The sequence below is a fragment of the Motacilla alba genome, chromosome 4 (genome assembly GCF_015832195.1).
Source record: "Motacilla alba alba isolate MOTALB_02 chromosome 4, Motacilla_alba_V1.0_pri, whole genome shotgun sequence".
Classification (NCBI taxonomy): domain Eukaryota; kingdom Metazoa; phylum Chordata; class Aves; order Passeriformes; family Motacillidae; genus Motacilla; species Motacilla alba.
The window spans coordinates 67,093,513-67,112,032 of record NC_052019.1 but is presented as its reverse complement, the minus strand read 5'-3'; the positions used below and the strand labels follow the sequence as shown (position 1 = coordinate 67,112,032).

The 18,520-nt window shown below is 43.8% G+C and overlaps 1 protein-coding gene across 2 annotated transcripts in view; it reads right to left on the bottom strand.

Moving 5' to 3' along the window:
* Positions 1-10,793: 10,793 nt before the first annotated feature.
* TNIP3 (TNFAIP3 interacting protein 3) overlaps positions 10,794-18,520 on the bottom strand; it is a 48,375-nt gene continuing 40,648 nt past the window's right edge. For both annotated transcript variants that reach the window (XM_038136597.1, XM_038136596.1), the window contains exons 12-13: positions 16,543-16,603; positions 10,794-11,647 (exon numbers count right to left, since the gene is read on the bottom strand). In XM_038136597.1, coding sequence (XP_037992525.1) covers positions 11,616-11,647; positions 16,543-16,603 — 93 coding nt within the window. In that variant the 3' untranslated portion in view covers positions 10,794-11,615. The remainder of the gene's footprint in view (positions 11,648-16,542; positions 16,604-18,520) is intronic.

Sequence of the window (18,520 nt, the reverse complement as noted above, 5' to 3'; positions counted from 1 at the left end):
CAATTTGCACACTCACACAATGGACAAACAAGAATCAGCTGTTCAAAAATGGCATTTGAAACTAAATGCTAAATTTTTTATTTTTTCTTTGTATTTAATGCCTCACATGCCCTTACCTTCAGCTCTGCACATGTGTAGGCAAATAGGATATTCTGCTGCTCATAAATCCTTGGTGCACAAGCAGTAATTGCAGTTTTAGGGCCAATTTGAGAACTCCATAAGTGGTTGCCTGCAAAATGCAAAAGACAGCAAAACCTATAAGACTGGAATGAGCTTGAAGAACTGATTTTGGGTTTATGTGATGGCAACTGATCGAGAAGGATTTACTCAGGACAGACAAGGGAAGTCTGTAATGTCCTAATTCCTTCCAGGCCACTGAGAAATCCACAGCATCAACCTCCTCTACTTCTTGTTCCTCCCTCAAAGAGAGGACCAGCCTTTGACATTCTCAGCTCCCATTTCAAGACTGAGACTTCTCCCCTTCTGGTTAACAAGTGACACCCAGTATTCCCAGAAAATCGGAATATGCAATTCACTGAATAGACAGAAAACACCAAAAAACAAAGAAAGAGAAAAGGGAAATTATCACTCATTGACCAGTGGTACCATTACTGGGAGAACCTGAAACACAGCAGAGCTAAGATTTGACTCTCTGTCATTACTGACAGGGAGCAATGAGAGAAAAAACCTTCCTCTTCCAGGGAGCCCCAGGTTCCAACTCTGTCCATTTTCACGATCTGAACTACAGGCTGTAATAACACAAAGAAAGGTTAAATTAAGCATGGTGCCACATCTGGCTACTGCAGAACTACAGCCAGCACTCAGAGCACACATGCAGCTCTGTTAAAGCACATACGCTGCCTTTTTCCTACCCAAGTGCATGCAGCAGCACTCAGCAATTAGCAGCGATGTTTTGTGTGCTGGCATTCACATGCACACAGCAGAGGAGAGCTCCAGGCAGTGACAGAGTGGCATGGCCAGCTACAGAACGGTTCTTCTAAAGGCATTACTAAAGGCAAGCTGATCCTAGATGATTTAGAATAAAAGCTCATCTGACTGGTTTTTGTCTCACAAAGCGAGAAATGCCTTGGCATGAGGCACAGGCCCTACTTGGTGCTGGCTGAAATTAAAGCCTGTTCAGTATGAATGCGTTTTTTGGTTGGTTGGTGGAGCTTGAAATAAATCTGATAGCAAGCGTGTCTAACTCAGCTTCACCTTACCCCCAGGATGCCACCAGGATGGGTGGCAGGGAAGAGAGGTGTGCTGTATGGGCTTGTCTGTCTCATCAGGAGGTGAAATCAGTGGCCTCCATTTGCTGTGGTTTCCATGCAGAACGTGACTCGTGGCCACCTCGGGCTGCGTGTGGGGCAGGGGCCGAAGCTCTGGTGCCTGCACCCCCCGTGCTGAAGGTAAGCACCGTGTCCTCAAAGCCAGAGTGTTTACACTGCTCCCTGATGTATTGCTGGAGCAGTTTGATTACACAAATAACAAATGGGCTTCTAAAAACGTGGTTTTAAAAGCTTTTGAAGCACAGGGCTGAGAGGTGACGTGCACACCAAAATTAGCAGAGGAATGATGCGTAGCTGGACCTCTGAATTCATGGATTACACATTTGCAGACTAAGACTTGCTTCATTCTGCTTTCTTTGCCACACTGCAAAGTTTTATTAGCTGTCTTTTAGGTAACTAAGTTTAAGGCTGAATACTTTTCCTTTCCACTCCCCAATGTTTGGGTTTTTTTCCTTATAGACCACTAAGGAAGTTTTCCACTGCTTTGATTTTACATGGATTTCGAAACTAAGGGGTGTAGTTATTATAATTAAATATGAGAAGCACACTAAGGGACAGATATATTTGAGGGAATGAGTGCTAAAACAGTTCTGCAAAATAAGACAGCGACAAGAAAATTAAAACATCAGTGAAAGCTCCAAGCACTTCTAGCTGCAAAAACATTTCCTTTTTCCATATCGTTAGCACTGAACATTTCCTGTTACAAGCAAGAGCTTAGGAAACCAGGCTTGCTCAACTCACCCCTGTTACTGAAACAATCCAATAAAAACCAGGTCTATGTCCTATTTTCCAAGCTCCTCGCTGGAGCTTGATCCCTCAAACACGAGCTCCATCTGGTGGGCTTTCCCAAAAAGTCGGAGCATCCATCCAGCCCTCCCCGGGGCCAAATACACGTGTCCCAGGATGGGAACTCCAGCCATTACTTGCTTCAGGGGATTGATTTTGGTCCTCGGGGTCAAACCCAGAGGTACAAACAGTTCCAAGGAGAACTCAGAGGACCGACCATCCAGCACAAGCTCTTTGCCACAAAGCTGGTCTTGCTTTGGAAATGAAAGCTGCTTCAGTCTCCTGAAGAAAGCGCCCAACACCCTCTGAGACATCTCTGGGGGTCCTGTTCGGGCACAGCTCCCTGTACTGAAGGGCAAAACCTCCCATTGCCAAAAACGTGTCTGCAGATGTTTTGGCTATCCAGTGGCATCTCAGATGGCACTGGGTGACTGCTTTTAGATGGCAAGGTGAGCCGGGTGTGACACACGGCAAGCAGGCACAGCAGCCCCAACCCCTCAGCACCCACCCCAGCTACTGCACAGAGCTTCATCGATGGGAGACAGCACAGCTCAGGAAGGACAAAGATCCCAAGTTTGCACTCCAGGATATTATCACAGTTTTAAATCCTCTCTTATAAAACATGGTGTCCTGTGAAAGACATTTTGCTGTGCCTAAGTAGGACATCTCCTCCAGAGATCTATAATTGCTTCCCGTCTCAAGTGAGGAGATGATAAAGCCCAATGCAGCAGATTACAAGTTTATTGTAATAAATTGCATTGGCCAGGAAAGCAAAATTTAAAAACACACGAGATTGAAATGATAGAGAACACAATTATGCAAAGCTCCAAGCCCAACATCTTATGTAACTGCAGGGATTTGTCTCTGCCTCAAGAACACGGCGTGTGGGAACGCACGTAACCGGTTTGCCTTCGGAAGCGCTCGCTCCTGGCCTGAGCCTCCCCAAACTGGGCAGGGGAGCAGGATTCATATGGATACAACCTCAGACGTGCATGTGGAGGCAACCACTGGCGTGTCTGTTTTTCACAGCACTCACGCGTCGTGAGGAGCAAAAGGCACAACAGAGACACTTCTATTGATTTGCCATTCCCCGGTAGCCGAGCACACCCGAGCTATTCAAAGCAAGTTGTTTGCCACTCTGGAGAAGCTGCTCGTTAGAAGGTGGGCAATTAGCAGGAAAAAATGCCAGAAGAAGCTGAGTGTCTGTGTGTGGTCCCCAAGAAAGCCCATGGGACAGCTTGCTCAAGACATCAAGAAATCTGTACAGAAGAGCAGACTAGCAAAGGGCCAAGGAGGAATTGATGGGATACATTTAATTAATCTTTCCTGTCATTTTTACAACTCCAGCTGGAGGAACACAGGGAATCAACTGAATCAGAGAGCGTGGAAAGAGCACCCCTGAACTAAGGCTGGAAATGCTTTTGGGGTGTTATTATTCCAAGCGGAATTGTTTGCTTAAAGATAATTATTTTTCTCAGCACAAGCCTTAAGGTTTTTTGTACAAGCCAATGAAATATTTCCCAGCTCCAGCTTCTTCTCCCACTTCTCTACACAGAGCTGGCATTTATTGTCGGTAAATACCCCAACAATCTGTTACATACACCCCAAGGACAAGTCACAGAAAATAAGGCCATCCCCTACCTGGCAATACCCCCAGTGTTACTGGGAAAACGGGTCTTCCAGGGTTCCTTTCTAAGATTTGCCAGGGCTGGCTCAGCAAGGAGAAAAGGAAAGGAAATGGCATTTTAAAACCAGGCAAAAGCCAAACAGGAAACACACCTCTTAGAAGCCACTAATTTCCCCTATCACCATCAAAATGTTTGAAAGGAGGGTTAGATGCAGCACATTTGTTTTCAAAAGATAGTTTACTCCTCATAAAGAAGAAAGATGGAGCACTAAAGAGAGACATGGCTTTAGCACCAGGTGCTTCCTTAATACATCCCACTTTTCCAGAGAAGGTAGAGCGGTTCCTCTGTTTAGCCATCAAGATGATGACGATGGCCATGGCCACAAAAATCCCATTGCCAAATCAAGGGAAGACCAGCATTGAAGCACTTCAGCCTGGCACCAGAAATGACATTTCCATGTATTGATGGGATCAGCTGGCAGCCCATCAGCTCATTTATCATGCACTAATTCATAATGTTCTCCTGCTTTATTGACAGCTTTGCAGGTTTCCTCTGGATTGGCCTGGATCTGGATTACAAACGTCCCATAACTGACACGCTTGTTCCCTCTGGAGCCAAAGAAGATCCTGCCCAGCGCAAAGTCACACAGGCAGTTGTTTGAAGAACTTGAAGGTCTGGATGAGTCTGTACAGCAGTGACTGTATTCTGACACCCTCATTCAGACAAAATTCCCACTGATGAAAATGGCTAGATTGGATTCCACCCTCTGAAACACCCAGATTTTCACTTCTACACACACAAACTTGCATGTGGTATCACAGACACTGTCAATGTTTAACACACAGCCCACATTTAGGTGTTGTGGCTTGCCTGTCACCCTCAGAAAAACCTCCCCAGTCTGCACCCTACAGAGGCAGGGATGGAGATCAAACAAGTGGCCCTGGCACACTGAAGCTGGGACTCCTTGGGACAGGTCCCACGTGTCCCTCCCACCTCCATTCTCTCAGCTCCACCAAGCCCAGAGAACACGCTGAGATTTCCTTGAGCTAAAAGGTTCCCCTATCTTCCACCTGCTCACCTCTAGGAAGCCAACACCCTTGGAACCTGCTGGCTTTGTACGAAATTTGACATTTCAGAGATGATGCAAAGTCACTGGGAAGGGCTGGCAGAGATGTGGCCAGCACAGCTCCATAAACAGTGCTCTGTAGGAAACCAGGAAAAAAGCACAGAGCTGCCTTGGGTCCCTTCCCCAGAGCTCCTGAAAGTTTTCTTTTCCCTGTAATGAAGAGCTTGCGCCTTGCAGAAGGAAGGCACCTCACAGAGGTGAGGTGCCTTCCTTCTGCAAGGCACAAACTTCACAGAGGTGAGGAAATGGCCTGGGGAGCCTTTGGGGAAGGCAGTTTTTGCACTGTACTTCTCACAAAAGAGAAGGGTTTACATAGCCAGGACTGGTTTTTCAGGCTGGTCTAAAATCGTCATTTTGGACAAATCCTTACTCTCAGCTCTGAGTGCAGCTCTGCTGGGGAGGCACTGACCTTCCCCATCCTGGTGAAACCCCACACACTGCTGGGTGGAGGAGGCTGAGGAGAGGAAAGGTGTCCATGCCCATTCCCACTCTAGAGATGCACCACGAGCTTTTCCACAGCATGCAGGCAGGGAGGAGACAGTGGTTTAGCTCCAGAGGCCCAAAGGAAAACTAGGAGCAGAGCAACAGCACAGTTTTGTGAGCAGGAGAGACTGCTTTGGAGCCCAATTAAATTCTAGCAGTAAGCTGGGGGTAGTCTTATAAAAGAGTAAATAAAGCCCAAAGGAAACACAACTTGTCCCTCAGCAGAGGATGAACATAAAGCCTGCACTGAGAAAGCAAGCAGGGTGGCAGGGAGTGGGCTCTGCCAGCCCGAGTGCAGCACATCCAACAACTACCACAGGCAAAGCTGCTCTGCATGGCAAGACTAGAAAAATCAGACCCTGGTGAAGTTTGAACTCCAGGCTGAAGAGAAATCTTCATTTTCTCCCACTACAACACTCTACCCTGGGGACACTGACTCTTGTTATGTGGCCAGGTTAAAAGTTTTAGCAACCTTGCTAAAGCTCTAGCAGATTCCTCTCCTGGAGGGAAGAGCACATGTAGGGATTTATTTATCTCTTACACTCAAACCTTCAGAAGTGAACACTTGTTTTCTATGTATGTAATAGAAATAGAAATATGCAAGTGCACACAGGAGCACAGGGTGTACACAAACATCAGGCACCCCCAGACCACCTGGAAGAGCCTGAGTTTTCCACACAGGTTTTTCCTACAGAGCAAGGAAAATCCATGCAGTTCAGCAAAGCCAGACTCGGTCTGGGCTCTGCAGAGCCCTCCCTCTGGGGACTTCAGAGGCAGAATGTCTGCACAATTTCAGGGGCTAATATGTCAAAGCTTAAAGTAGCCTGAAGAATTTAATGGGGATTTAGATGCCTGCAACTGAAATGTAGTATTTTTGAGAACAGCTGAGTGAGATGAATGGCATCTGCTCAGGAGTCATGGAATACCCTGCCAGTGCCACACCCGCCCAGCACACACAAATCGAGGTGCAATGCCTGCATCATTTTCTTCTCAGAAGAAGAAAGGCTGACACTTGTTATAAGCTGAAGCTGTTCCAAACCAAAATGAAACACTGCTCATAAACAGTAGTGGTGTTTACATACAGCAACTAAACAAATTTGGGCAGAATAGGCTGAATGAATATGAACAAACCAAACAAGGAACTCATAAGGGATATTCCTTCCTTATTAATGTTCTCCCCCTCCCTGGTAGCACTCAGGTTTTTTGTTTGCATTTCCCACATCTCTTATCTGTGCTTTCAGATACAGAAAGCCACACAGCATGCCATAGCTTGACTGTTTGCATTCATCAAAGTGAAAATTCCTATTAATAAGAATTCCATTATTTGGAAAAAAAAAGTTCCTGGCAGTACAGCAGCACCTTTCTAAGTTCTTTTTCCAATGGGAATTTTACTTTCTGCAAACCTTGTTTGACTCAAAAAATAAGAAAACAAATTAGAAATAGATGGTCTGCTGTGACTCCAAAGTGAAGGGCTGCAATGAAATGAGCATGAAAAGCAGAACCTGTCACAAGCATCTGTGGAACAGCAGCAAGTCATGGCCAGCTTGTGACAGTAGCACTAAGACTCCACATGGGAATACTATTAAATTAACAGCACATTGAGATTAATTGCCTTTTTTTTTTTTTCCTGAGGATTTAATTTTTTTTTTTCAGTTGCCCAACAGGTACCTTGTAATGCAGTGGGTTTGATTTGGTGGGGAGGCTTTCTGGTTTTGCAGCTCTTTCTGATCTGTGTTTCCAAGTCCTGTGTTATTAATTTATCACCCAGGAATAGAAAAGCAGCTCCAGTGCTCTGACCCAACCACACCCAAATCCTCAGGGAAGTCAGATGTCTCTTCAGAAGCCATGGGCAGTGAGATAACAACATCACACACACTCTTTGAATTTTAATTATCATTATTAAGGATTAGGAACCCTGTGAGCAACCAATTTTGCTGGCATTACTAAGCCAGAGCCAAGCCTGCTTTTAGTTAACTGTAATGCAATATTCATGCCTCAAACCTGATTTTAGCAAGTTCCTTTCCCTTCTGGAGCAAGCACATCACTGGAGGCTCCAAGTCCCCTCTTTGGCATCCCCACCCTCAGTTAATTCTTGACCACAGGGGAATTTTAACAGGGAATTAACTAATCCCTCTCTTGCTACTGCCAACATAAGAGAGTACTGTAATTCCAGTTCAGAAGAGATCAGCTTTTCTCCTGTTAAGCTTTTCTTTCCTAAAAGAAAGCTGGAAATATGGGGAGATTGACTGCCCCTCCAAAGCTGCTTTAGTGTCTGAACAGGTCACTTACACAGAAAGAATTTTCTTTGAAATATTCTGGTGTCGATGACCGTGTTTTTCTGCTATCATTGCTAATCCCCTCCATTCCATAATTAGGATTGTTTCTCCTGACATTGTTTCTACAGATTCCATGCTGGGGCATGACTGTAAAGGACAGGCTGCAAATCTGGCACTGAGGAGAAAGAGGGAAAAAGAATAGGAATTACAAAAAGAGCAGCTCTCATTTTAACCTTCAGAAAAGTGCAGTTTTTTCCTAACTTTTAGCATAGGGAAATAATCTGGCTGGGGCTTTGTGCCTAACTTTAGGTGAGAGTTTTAAGTGACTGCTATATTTAATCAAAGCTAGAGCTGGTTTGGTGAATAACTTGCAAAGCATCTCTGCATGTGCCAGCCCTGCAGGGTTATGTCGTTGTGTTAAATGGATTAACGTGGGATTAACATGACCAACAGCTGATACATGGGATGTCTGAACACAGGAAGGCACAACAGGAAAACTTCCCCCAAGAAAATGAAAACATCTCCCTCTCTTCTCCCAGATAAACCAAGCAACTTAATCAAAGGAACCACCTAGGTGACAAAAAGGCCAACGAAGGAGGATTACAATTCATCAGAGCTGTCACTTCTCAGTCAGGTCATGTGCTACAAACATGAGCAGCACACAATCCTGCTTTGCTCCACGAGACTTCCCTTCTCCAAATCCTTTCCCTCAGCCATGGGAAGAGCCTCAGACCCCTCCTTGGGCTGATATCTCCAACTAGACCAAAACTGCAATCTACAGTCTCACTGTTGTGAGGTCTGAACTCCTGCACTGATCAACAGACCATGAGGAACCCGCGAGGTCCCCTCGCTGCCTGCGCCAGCCCTGCTCTCACCCCTGCCAGCCCATGGCCAGCGTGGGCCTTGGGCTCTCACAAAAGCAGCCCTTGGACAGGAAGCACCTGGGTGCTGCCCTTTTATAGGGCAGGTGGAAGCAGGGCTGTTGCTGCTCTAAGTGAAAACACAGCATTACCCAGCATCCTGGCTCCTGGGGGGAAAGTGTTTTATTAATCAGAAAAATGCTTTCCACCCCGTGGTGTCTTGCAGACCTTTAAACTCGCATCTGCACAAATCAGAGAAATTCTTCTGTCATTCTCACAACAGTTAAAATACAGAAACCATTTTTAGACTTCAGGATTACCTTTTTTGAAAAAAAAAGAGAGAGAACTTGAATCTGATTAGAATTAGCCTCTCAGCTCAGCAACAGACTGCTTTGGGCAAAGTAGAATTTCCAGGATACATTCCTCATCCATGATAGTGGGAAGCTGGGATTGCTTGACCAAAAGGTATGGTCATATACCACCTGCTTTTTCTCATTCTATTCTAGACTACTGCAAGAGAGAGAGGGGATGAAGACCAGAAATGCTGGGCACCCCATAATCCTGATTACCCAGAAACTGCTGTCATGACTGAGCAGTGACTGGTAGGAGGCTGGAAGATGTGAAGATAATGAAGTGCAAGTCTTTGGGTGTGAGGACCCAGAGCCAAAGGGTGAAAGAGCATTATTTGACCCAAAACGTTCACCATCCATTTCTAGTTCTGCTGTTTATACAATTCATTTCATCTGGGAAGAAAATATTTTGATGGATGGTGTGTTCCTGCTATAATTCATGAGACTATGTATAAAAACAAAACATTTTCTCCACAGGAAAAAAAAAAGGGACAAAAATTCCCCAAAGACCCCGAGTTTTTAAGGGAGAACTGGGAGTGGTGATATCCAGTTTTGGCACAGCTTGAGGAAGGAGAAATCCCTGTTAAGAACACTGTGGTTGATTTTAACTAAAATAACTCACCCCCTCAGAGTTGTCTGGGTCACTACAGAAAGCATTTCCTTTGGGGGTGTTTGAGCCTGGCAATGCTAATTCAGACAGATGACAGCACCTGCATTGGGGGAACATACATCATTCCAAGAAAATCAAGCAGGAAAGCAACTTCGAGGCATTTGATGCGCATTTTAAGAGATACAAACTCCCTATCATACAACGCCAGGAATATTAGGATTTGCGTGAGCCAAAGTTTACAGTCTTGTGCCCAAGCCTGACAAACATTAAAAGCCCGTGACTATAGAGATAGCCCTGCAAACACCATTTTCTCCCTGTGAATAGCTCGCGTTCCATCGTCCTTTCGGGCCAGCTAATGCTGTCAGATAATGAGTCGCCGCAAACCTCCGCGGATGGCTGGGGAAAGAGCGGCAGTGAATGGAGCGGGGTGGCTGCCCCCGCACCGAGCACAGAGCGCGTCTGTTCCGGGCATTCCCGGCCGCTTTGAGCGCGGGGTGCTCTGCCCGCAGCGCTGGTCACCTGCTGGGAGCTCCCATTGAGGGAGGTTACATTCTAATTGGATTTTCCGAAGGCAGCGCATTAGCATTTTCCATGATCTCACCCTTATTAGCCAAATCGCTAATCAGGGGGAGCGCGGTTATATTGTGCGCTGTTGCATTATCTGCTGCGGCAGTGTCTGCAAGCCAGTCCCAAATTCAGGCAGAGATAAAAACTCCCCTCTTTCTAGCAGAGACATGGGATTCCATTGTGGAGCAAAGGTTGCAGTCAAACTCTAATTTTCAATAGTTCACCAAAACACGACTTCTCTCCGGAGGCTGCCTGGCTCAGCGCTTTGCTGCTGCTCTTCCCGAGTCCATCCTGTAAGTCAGGAATGTCAGCTCTTTCATCCCTGTTGGCAGAAGCAGCATTGCTCTGTAGAGCAATGTAAAAGCAGAAGAATCCTTTCCCATGGACTGTTCCCCATTGAGCCCAGAATCAAATGCTGGACATGTTTCATGCCGTAAGGTTATTATTTCTATACACAGGCCTTTGAATATCGAAAGGAATGGAAATACCTGTTCTATAGGCAGAAATGACACACGCAGGCCATCCTGTAGCTGATGGCTCTGTCTTTGCACAGCTCAAAAACCTGTTTGTGTCAGCACTTAAATTCACATGAAATACTCCTGGACTACCGGGAAAGCAATCAGGACATCTCACATCCTGCAAAAATCTGTTTCTTCTTTCAGGTGGGGTCCCAGCCAGTTTGGATACCTGTTTCTCAATAGCAGCCTTCTTAAAAGCCTGAAGGGAAGAGAGAATCTTGCATGTAGATTATGAAGTCATGTTTGCTGGACACTCATCCACCAACATTTTCTGAAAAAAAATATTGTCTAAATACAATCTCACTTAAAAAGCCAGGTTTTATTCTTGGTTAGAGGTTACATGACAATGTTCAGATTCATTACAAGAATAATTTGGAAAGATAAAGCCATATTCACTGAGAAGTTGAACCCATTCAAGAGTTCTACAAAAATTCTTGCAATACAAATAAGTACGCACAGAAAAAAACCCATGTGATTATGTTTGACATGTAATTTGAGAGCCAAAACAAAAGGAGATCTACCTGGACTCAGCAGGGGAAACAAGCACCTTTTAGCTGGCCCGGCATGGGTGGTACCCTGATCACAATTACACCAAGGGGTTTAAACAGTGAAGCAGATTTCCCTTTTACCAACCAAGAAGGAGAGGACAGAATTCAAGGTGATCAATCAACAAACCATTCCCTGGAATCAAATAAAACCCCTCATAATTGCCAAACAACAGCAACCACAAAAAAACCCCAAAAAAAAAAAAAAAAAAAAACCCACACCACTATTGGGCTTCTAAGCTCTTGAATTCAAACCAGATGTGACAGTCTGAATCCTCAGCAAGAACTGCATCTCTTCTCATCAGGCTTTTAAAGAGATTCTCACAAGGCAGCACAAACAGCATCTTCAGAACAAAGGGCAGTAACGCTTCCCAGCAGAGTTTAACTGGATCCTGAGGATCACCAGCCTGTATGAGCTGCTTTTCTATTGTCCTCACAGGGATTTTACCAGACATAAATCACGTGCACTGAAGAGATAAGGAGCTAGGAGCAAAAAAAACCCCAGAAGAAAACAGAATAATGAAGTTGCAAGAGTCCCTTGCAGCCTTTGGTTTACACTTCTCCAGGCCGGAGGCTGTCAGCGATGGGCTCCCTTCTCCAGGGAGGAATCTGCAAAAGAAAAATCAATGGGAATTATGGTGACATTGAGAAACACAACTCACTTAGGAGTAATTTTCCTCCATTTTGTAACACTTTCACACACACACACACACCCCCCAAAGCCAACACTGTACTTCATTGCAAGGCTGTAATCAAACCAATACAAGTGGCAGTAGGAGTGAAGAAGCAAAAGAGAGTGGGGATGTCAAAGAGTGCTCCAGGAGTCTGTCTCAACCTTCCTCTAATCCCGACGGCTGACACAGAGCAAACAGTAGGGTATAATGGCTTAAAGCCCCCCTGTAAAATCTTTCCAGACTTCTAAAAAGATCAGCTGACATTCAGCAGTGCTCAGAGGCGTGCATTGGCATTAGGTGCACCCAAGAGAGCAGCTAAATCAGACAGAGGGAGTAATTAGTACCCATGGCAAAGCAGGTGTCTGTGGTCCAAAAATGTGTTTGATAGTAAGTCACTCAAGCTAGGAAAATAAAAGAAAATTCAAGAAAGGAAATACGCTATTGCAACACATGCTTCCTGAAGCTTCAAAAGGTTTTGGAAAAATGCTCTAACATATCTCTAGTAGCCCAAGCACAGGTGCACTCAGTATTTTACTTAAAGAGAAAACATCAGGAATGATGAATCCTGATCTGTTGGCTCATAGAAATAAAATGATCAAATCCTGTAGCTGTTTAAATCACATATCCTGTTCCTCTTCCCAAGAGACTTTTCTGCCTGGTACTCTGAAGAACTACAACACATTCTGTGATCTTCAGCTCAAGCTGACTTTTCAAAGCTCTTTAACTTCACATGCTCTGGAGTTAGGAATCAGAAGTGTGCTAATGGCCTTTTTGCAGAAGCAGAAATCAAGCTGTATCAGTAAAAATGCTGAAAATAATCACATTTTCATTCCCAACGGGGATGGCAAGCTGCTAATTAAATCTGTCTTGACTGCTTGGAAGCACTGATAATTTCTCATGTAATGTATGCTCTGAGGACATGCTAGTACCAAAAATGTTAGGGGTCTGGGATTTTTTTCCAGGAAAATTAACATGTCAATTAATTGACTTTTTTTTTCCTGTCTGGTTTTAACTGAAGACCTCCACAAATCCTTTTTTTCAGTTTTTCATATTTCCCCCCCTCTCCCTACAGATGTCATTATTTTCAGTGGCAAACCCCGCACTTCTCCTTCCTCTTCTTCCAATTAGCTGTAATTATAACAACATTAGCAGCAAATTAGGTGCCTCGAGGGCAAAAATCTGGGAAGCAGCAGAGTGTGGAAAGGAAGAGGAGATGAGATTATAATGGAAGTAAGCAGGCCCATCCATGTGCTCATCTGGGCACCCTTAGGGCTGTGCAGGTTGAGCTCTGCTTTCCCTGAGCCTGCCAAGATGAGGAGGTGACCAGCTGCTGCCACAAGCCTCCAGAGCTACCCCTGGAGAGGGAAGTAAAAGGCTCCATTTGGGCTTCTCCCTGTGCCTGGCATCACTGGATCCAGCATAAAAACATCCAGCTGAGGCTGGAGAAACCCATTGGTTGTATCTGATGTTCTGAAGGGGTAACTGGGGTCCTTAAATGCATCTACTGGGAATCTTTCTGCCAAGGAAAGAAATGCAGTAGGATTAATTGAGCAAGCGAAAAAGGCAAGACATGCCAGCAGTTGCAGCAAAAAGGTTCTTGCCCTGAGTAGGCTTTTGAGCAATAAACCTTTTTTCCAGAGAATTTTGCATTAAATATCTGGGTCCAGGGAAAATCTCCAAGATCAAGCTCTTTTTTACAACTGTCTTTTCAATTTTGCACAGTTGAATAAGGAAGGAAGTCAATACTGCTTGCCAAGTAAAGTGACATTAAGTACATTTGCTGGAAATCTTTTTGCCTTGCTCCTTAAAAATTAAAAAACAAAAACCAAACCAAAACCAAATCAACAACAAAAACAAAACAGAACAACACAATCAAGAACAAAAAGGTCAGAATCTGACATCAGGAGTGTAACAGAGCATAGAGAGACTTAGGAGCTAAAGTTCCTAAGGCAGCACTGCTGGTGCAACAAGACAAGGCTGGGAGAACTTAAGCATATTTTAGGACTAAGACTTCCCGCACAGCAAGGTACCTGGGGAGAGATGAGTCCAGAGGTGGGAAAGAAGATATATTCTTGGAAATATATCGGGACCTTAAAGGAAGCACTTTTGCTTTTTTGGAGGACAGGCTGAACTCTGCTGAGTTATCTGAGGTTCTAAGCAGCTTTTTGAGGGTTGGGGTTTTTATTTGCTCTCATTTTGCCCACCCCTCATCCTTTCCTGTTTTCTGATGAATTTATTCCCAGTTTATTAGAAAGGGCTCAAATACACAAGTGCCAGATCCAAACCATCACACAACTATGAGAGCTCACTGTCGGACACAATATTGCATCAGTGATCCTCTGCCAACTACCAAAAGACATCTCTGGGGAAAATAACAGTCTGGAGAGCAAACTTTAGAAAACAGCATCAAATAGTGTTCATCAAATTTCTGTAGCAAAGGTTGGGGTTTTTTTTAATTTTAAAAAATTCTTCAGAGATAACCCTACATCTATAGATGAAGGCAAAAAATGTTTTTTAGACAAAACAGAAAGACAAACTGGGCTTAACAAGGGCAGCAGCCCCTTGAGACAGCCTCCTCTTACCATGGGAGCAGCTAAGGAGAGTGGTGCCAATCAGAAGTACATATATTGTCACAGGAGAAGCAGAAAACATGAGATTTCAGCTGCTTACAGAAGGATCCCTGCAGAACCCACACCAAATGCCAAAGTACCTGAGTGCAAACACCTTCCTTCCTCACAAGAGAGGGAGGAAAACACAATGAAGGTGCCTCTATACAAAACTACAAAAAAATTATTTAGTCCTGTTTAGTGACATACACCTTTTAAGTCCCAATCGCATTATGAGACTCTCACAGATTTCAGATCTCTCTAAACCAGGCTTTTTTAATGGAATATTATCAAAAATATCAGCTTCCCAACTCATTTCACTTGTGTTCAGCTCTGAAGTTACAACCTGTGACATGTATTTCATAATTATTACTTAGGAAAAAATGCCCAGCGCCAAAGGAAAATTTGTTAAGGGAAATTTAAAGATTTTTCCTAGAAACATCAATCTAATGAAACAGCATTCCTAAAGGAAACTGTTTCATGCCTAAAAGTTGCTTCACTGCTGATTTGTTTCCTATAATGAAGACCTAGCTCGGCAGAGAGAAGATTTATCTGTCCACTTATAATCTACTAAGAAAATGAAGGATGAGAACTGAGACTCAGGAATTCTGCTGCACATGCTGGCTCATTTAGACCCACCAGTGTAATTAGCACTTGTACAAAATGGAGCAAAGAAATGGGCACATCAAGAACTCTTGCTCATCACATATTCTTGGAGCTTCTATCTTGGAAACCTTTCCCAAAATACTTACAGGCAGATTTAATATAGACAACTATATATAATACATAGAGCCAGGCTAGTGACTCAAGAGTGGAAGTTTGACCTCTGTGTGATCAATGGGTAAATGATCAAAATCCTCTGTTTCAGCAGCCAGGATAAAGAGAATAAGACCCAAGAGGGTGTTAAACCAGACATCCTACACTGCACTATGATGGGACTAGTAAAAATCCTCTTTCAAGGGACTGGAGCAGAAAGGGAAGGAAAAAGTCACCAAATATCCTAATCCTTGTCCTGTTGAGGAGGAGGTGTTTGGATCTTCTGGGCAAGGAACAGTAATAGAAAGACAGAGCACTGATTTTCAAGAAGTTTTTCTCAGAGAGTGAGAAGTCAAGTCACATAGTCAAGCAGGGTGGAAAAAGAGCTCTCTTTCTTCAGATCCCCCAAGTGCACTGCCCTGAACCACAGCTGCAGTTGGTGGCAGGACTGGTTTCATTCCCTGTTATAAACATCCTCCCTGTATCCTCTGCTGCAGTATATCACACGGAGTTTGAGTGGGAGGAATGGCAAAATTAATCTCCTGTTCTGTTGTGCAGGCACAGCACTACTTTCCCTGTGACCACATCAGAACTCTACAAAAAGCTGCTGTGTAATTATGGGATGCCCATCAGCCATTTTGGTGAGCTACATTCCCACTCTACCGTCTCTTTTGGGCAAATATGGATGACAGCAAATAATAGAACAGTTCTTCTGTAGCCATCTTCTTCTTCCAGATGTAACACAACAGCTTCTGGACTCAGCAGTCCCTGCCACCCCATATGAGACCCACTGGCACCATGGGATGGCAGATTCCCACCCAGAAGAAATCCCTTGTGGTGTCCACCTTTTAAGTGGTCTGAAACAAGTACTTCAAAACACCCAGGAATTATTTCAAATCCAGATACAAATATTAATTACTCCTCTTCGTTTCCAAAAAATAGTTTGCACTGACCCTTTGACAAGTACTTAACTCTGCTCACTTCCATGCCTCTATTTTCAGACCACCTGAACTACCAGAACAGACCAGGAACAGCAATGGGCATTTTGTCTTTAAGGTGAAACAACATCCTAAATCCTTGTTAGCAAGGACTCCTAAACCTGCCCGATGCTGCCCCCCTGTTTTGGCACATCATTAAATTTGGTCTTCTCTGGAGCAACAGAAGCTCTAAGGAGAACTCTGAGGGTATCCTTTCTTTAGGACTATTGCTGGGTGTTTAATAAGGCAAATGTGTGATCCTATAATGTGTAATAGAGACATCTTATGAATTGCAACGAAGCTATAACATAGAAGGTATTACATCAGAAACCTCACCTGTGGTGCACACACACCAGCCTTGACTCTCCAAGGCAAAGCTGTCACATAAGCACTCAACAGATAGACAGGAAAGTTTACTCTACATCCCTCAAAGGCCTCCATTTGAAAAAAAAAGTACATTTAATACATGCTCTGTACAGCTGTTGTCTTACCATTTGCCTTGTGCTGCACATCTGGCGGAAGCTGGTCAGGAACATACCACTGATAGTCTGGCTGCACAGAACAATAAAACATTATTGCAGCAATATGGACTTCACAGGCACTTCAAACAAAACAGCAGTGACATGATAAAAACATAATTGTGCTGTGAAGCCTCTCATTAGCCATACAAAAGTGGTTCAAAACAAAATCTTATATTTAGAGTTGTTTCCACCAATCCCGGTCTTCCAGCTTGCTTCCTTTCCTATGGCATTAGAAAAATTGGTGTAAACCTTTCTAGATCCCACAAATCACAGCGACACATTAAGAGAACCAAGCCAGGCTTTAAAAGGGCTAAGGAATAAAGTGCAGCAGAAGATACCAGCAGGCATCTCCCCCTACCAAAGAAGTCCAGAGAAACATGGCCCACCTGACAGGTGAAGCTGCTCCAGTTTGACTGCATCTCTAACAGCTGTAAAATGCTCCAGTGTGACAGGAATGAACCATGGAATAAAGTTCTCTCCCCTCCTCCCTTTGCTCACAGGTTAGCACTGCTGTTTCTATAGCATTAGCTATTATCAAATAACTTCCTGCAAATGCCATGGGATAGGGAAAATTCCCATCTTTCTCGTAAGAGGAAGTACTGGGAAGGTTATGTCCATGCAGACACAGTTTTGTCCAGGGAAATCTTGGAAGAAATAGTGCACTACAGTTTATACCACCCACTGTGGCAAATGAGTAGCAAATTACCACTAGAGAAAACAACTTTGGGACCAGCCATTTCAGCTGAAGCTGTGTTAGACTGTCTGTCTGGAATAAGTAATCCATGCAAGCTTGTCAAATGCTAGGTAATTGCTGCTTCAAATTAGTTACACTGGAAAAATGATTCTTGTTTTGCAGAAATTACTCCGACAAAATCATTGAGTAGCCCCAAGGGGAATCTTGCAAATTTCAATTTGCAGGGAACAACTTTCATAGACTCCTACAGAAGTTTTGCCTGAATTAAGATGGCAGGATGAAGCTGTAGATAGAGAAAACAGATTTAACTTTTATGTTTTGCTGTCACTCGTGCTTATACAGCAGTAATCACTCTCATACACTGTCAGGAAAAAAAGGAGCTATTGTATTTCAACTTAAATTGTACCAGTCACAGGAATTATTAACTAATTCTGTGCTTGTGTGCAAACAAAGCAGACCTTGATACAAAGCTTTAAGCACAGGTAGTTTTTCACCAATGGCTCAGATTACACTCATTTGCATTGCTTTTTTGAGTTTCTGGTGAATTTTATGTTCTCTGATCAATTCTTCTCTTTTTATGTACCTGCACCCTGCAAACATGAATGAATTTCAAGAACAAGATGTATATTTCATATCAGACTAACCAAAATGTTTCTACTGGAGATTTAAAAGGACAGAAAAAGTGCAAGAACAGAAAAAGAATGAAAAAGCAAAAGCACAGCCTGAACATGCAGGATCACGTATCAGGACATCCATTAAATTCTAACACCTTTCTCCATTGCTAACAAATTGCTCAGGGAGGTACCCAAAGCTCAGAGCAGCAACTCACACAGGCAAAAAATTGAAAAAAAAAAGAGTCAGAATGAAACTGGGAGTTACAAAGCAACCAGTCAGACTGACACCGGCGCTCCAGCAGGAATGACAAAGCTGTAAACCCGGTGATCCCTCACAGAATTAGAAACCCAGATGATGAAAGTTCAGGGAGAAGAGCCAAAATAATCTGGGCCAGTGTCCAAATTGCAGGGAAAAACATTCTGCAATACTTCCAACTTTGATAAATAGGCAGATAAGCACACTCCTGAAGCACAGAAATTACTTGTCTGACCACAGCTTTTCCATTGGATTCCTACAGCCCAAAAGCCTTACATGCATTTTGCAAAAATTCAGCTATAACTTCTCAAATAATGAGCATCTTTCCATATGTGACAGCTTTATAGCCAGAATCAGATATTGTGTATTTAAAATGACATTCAC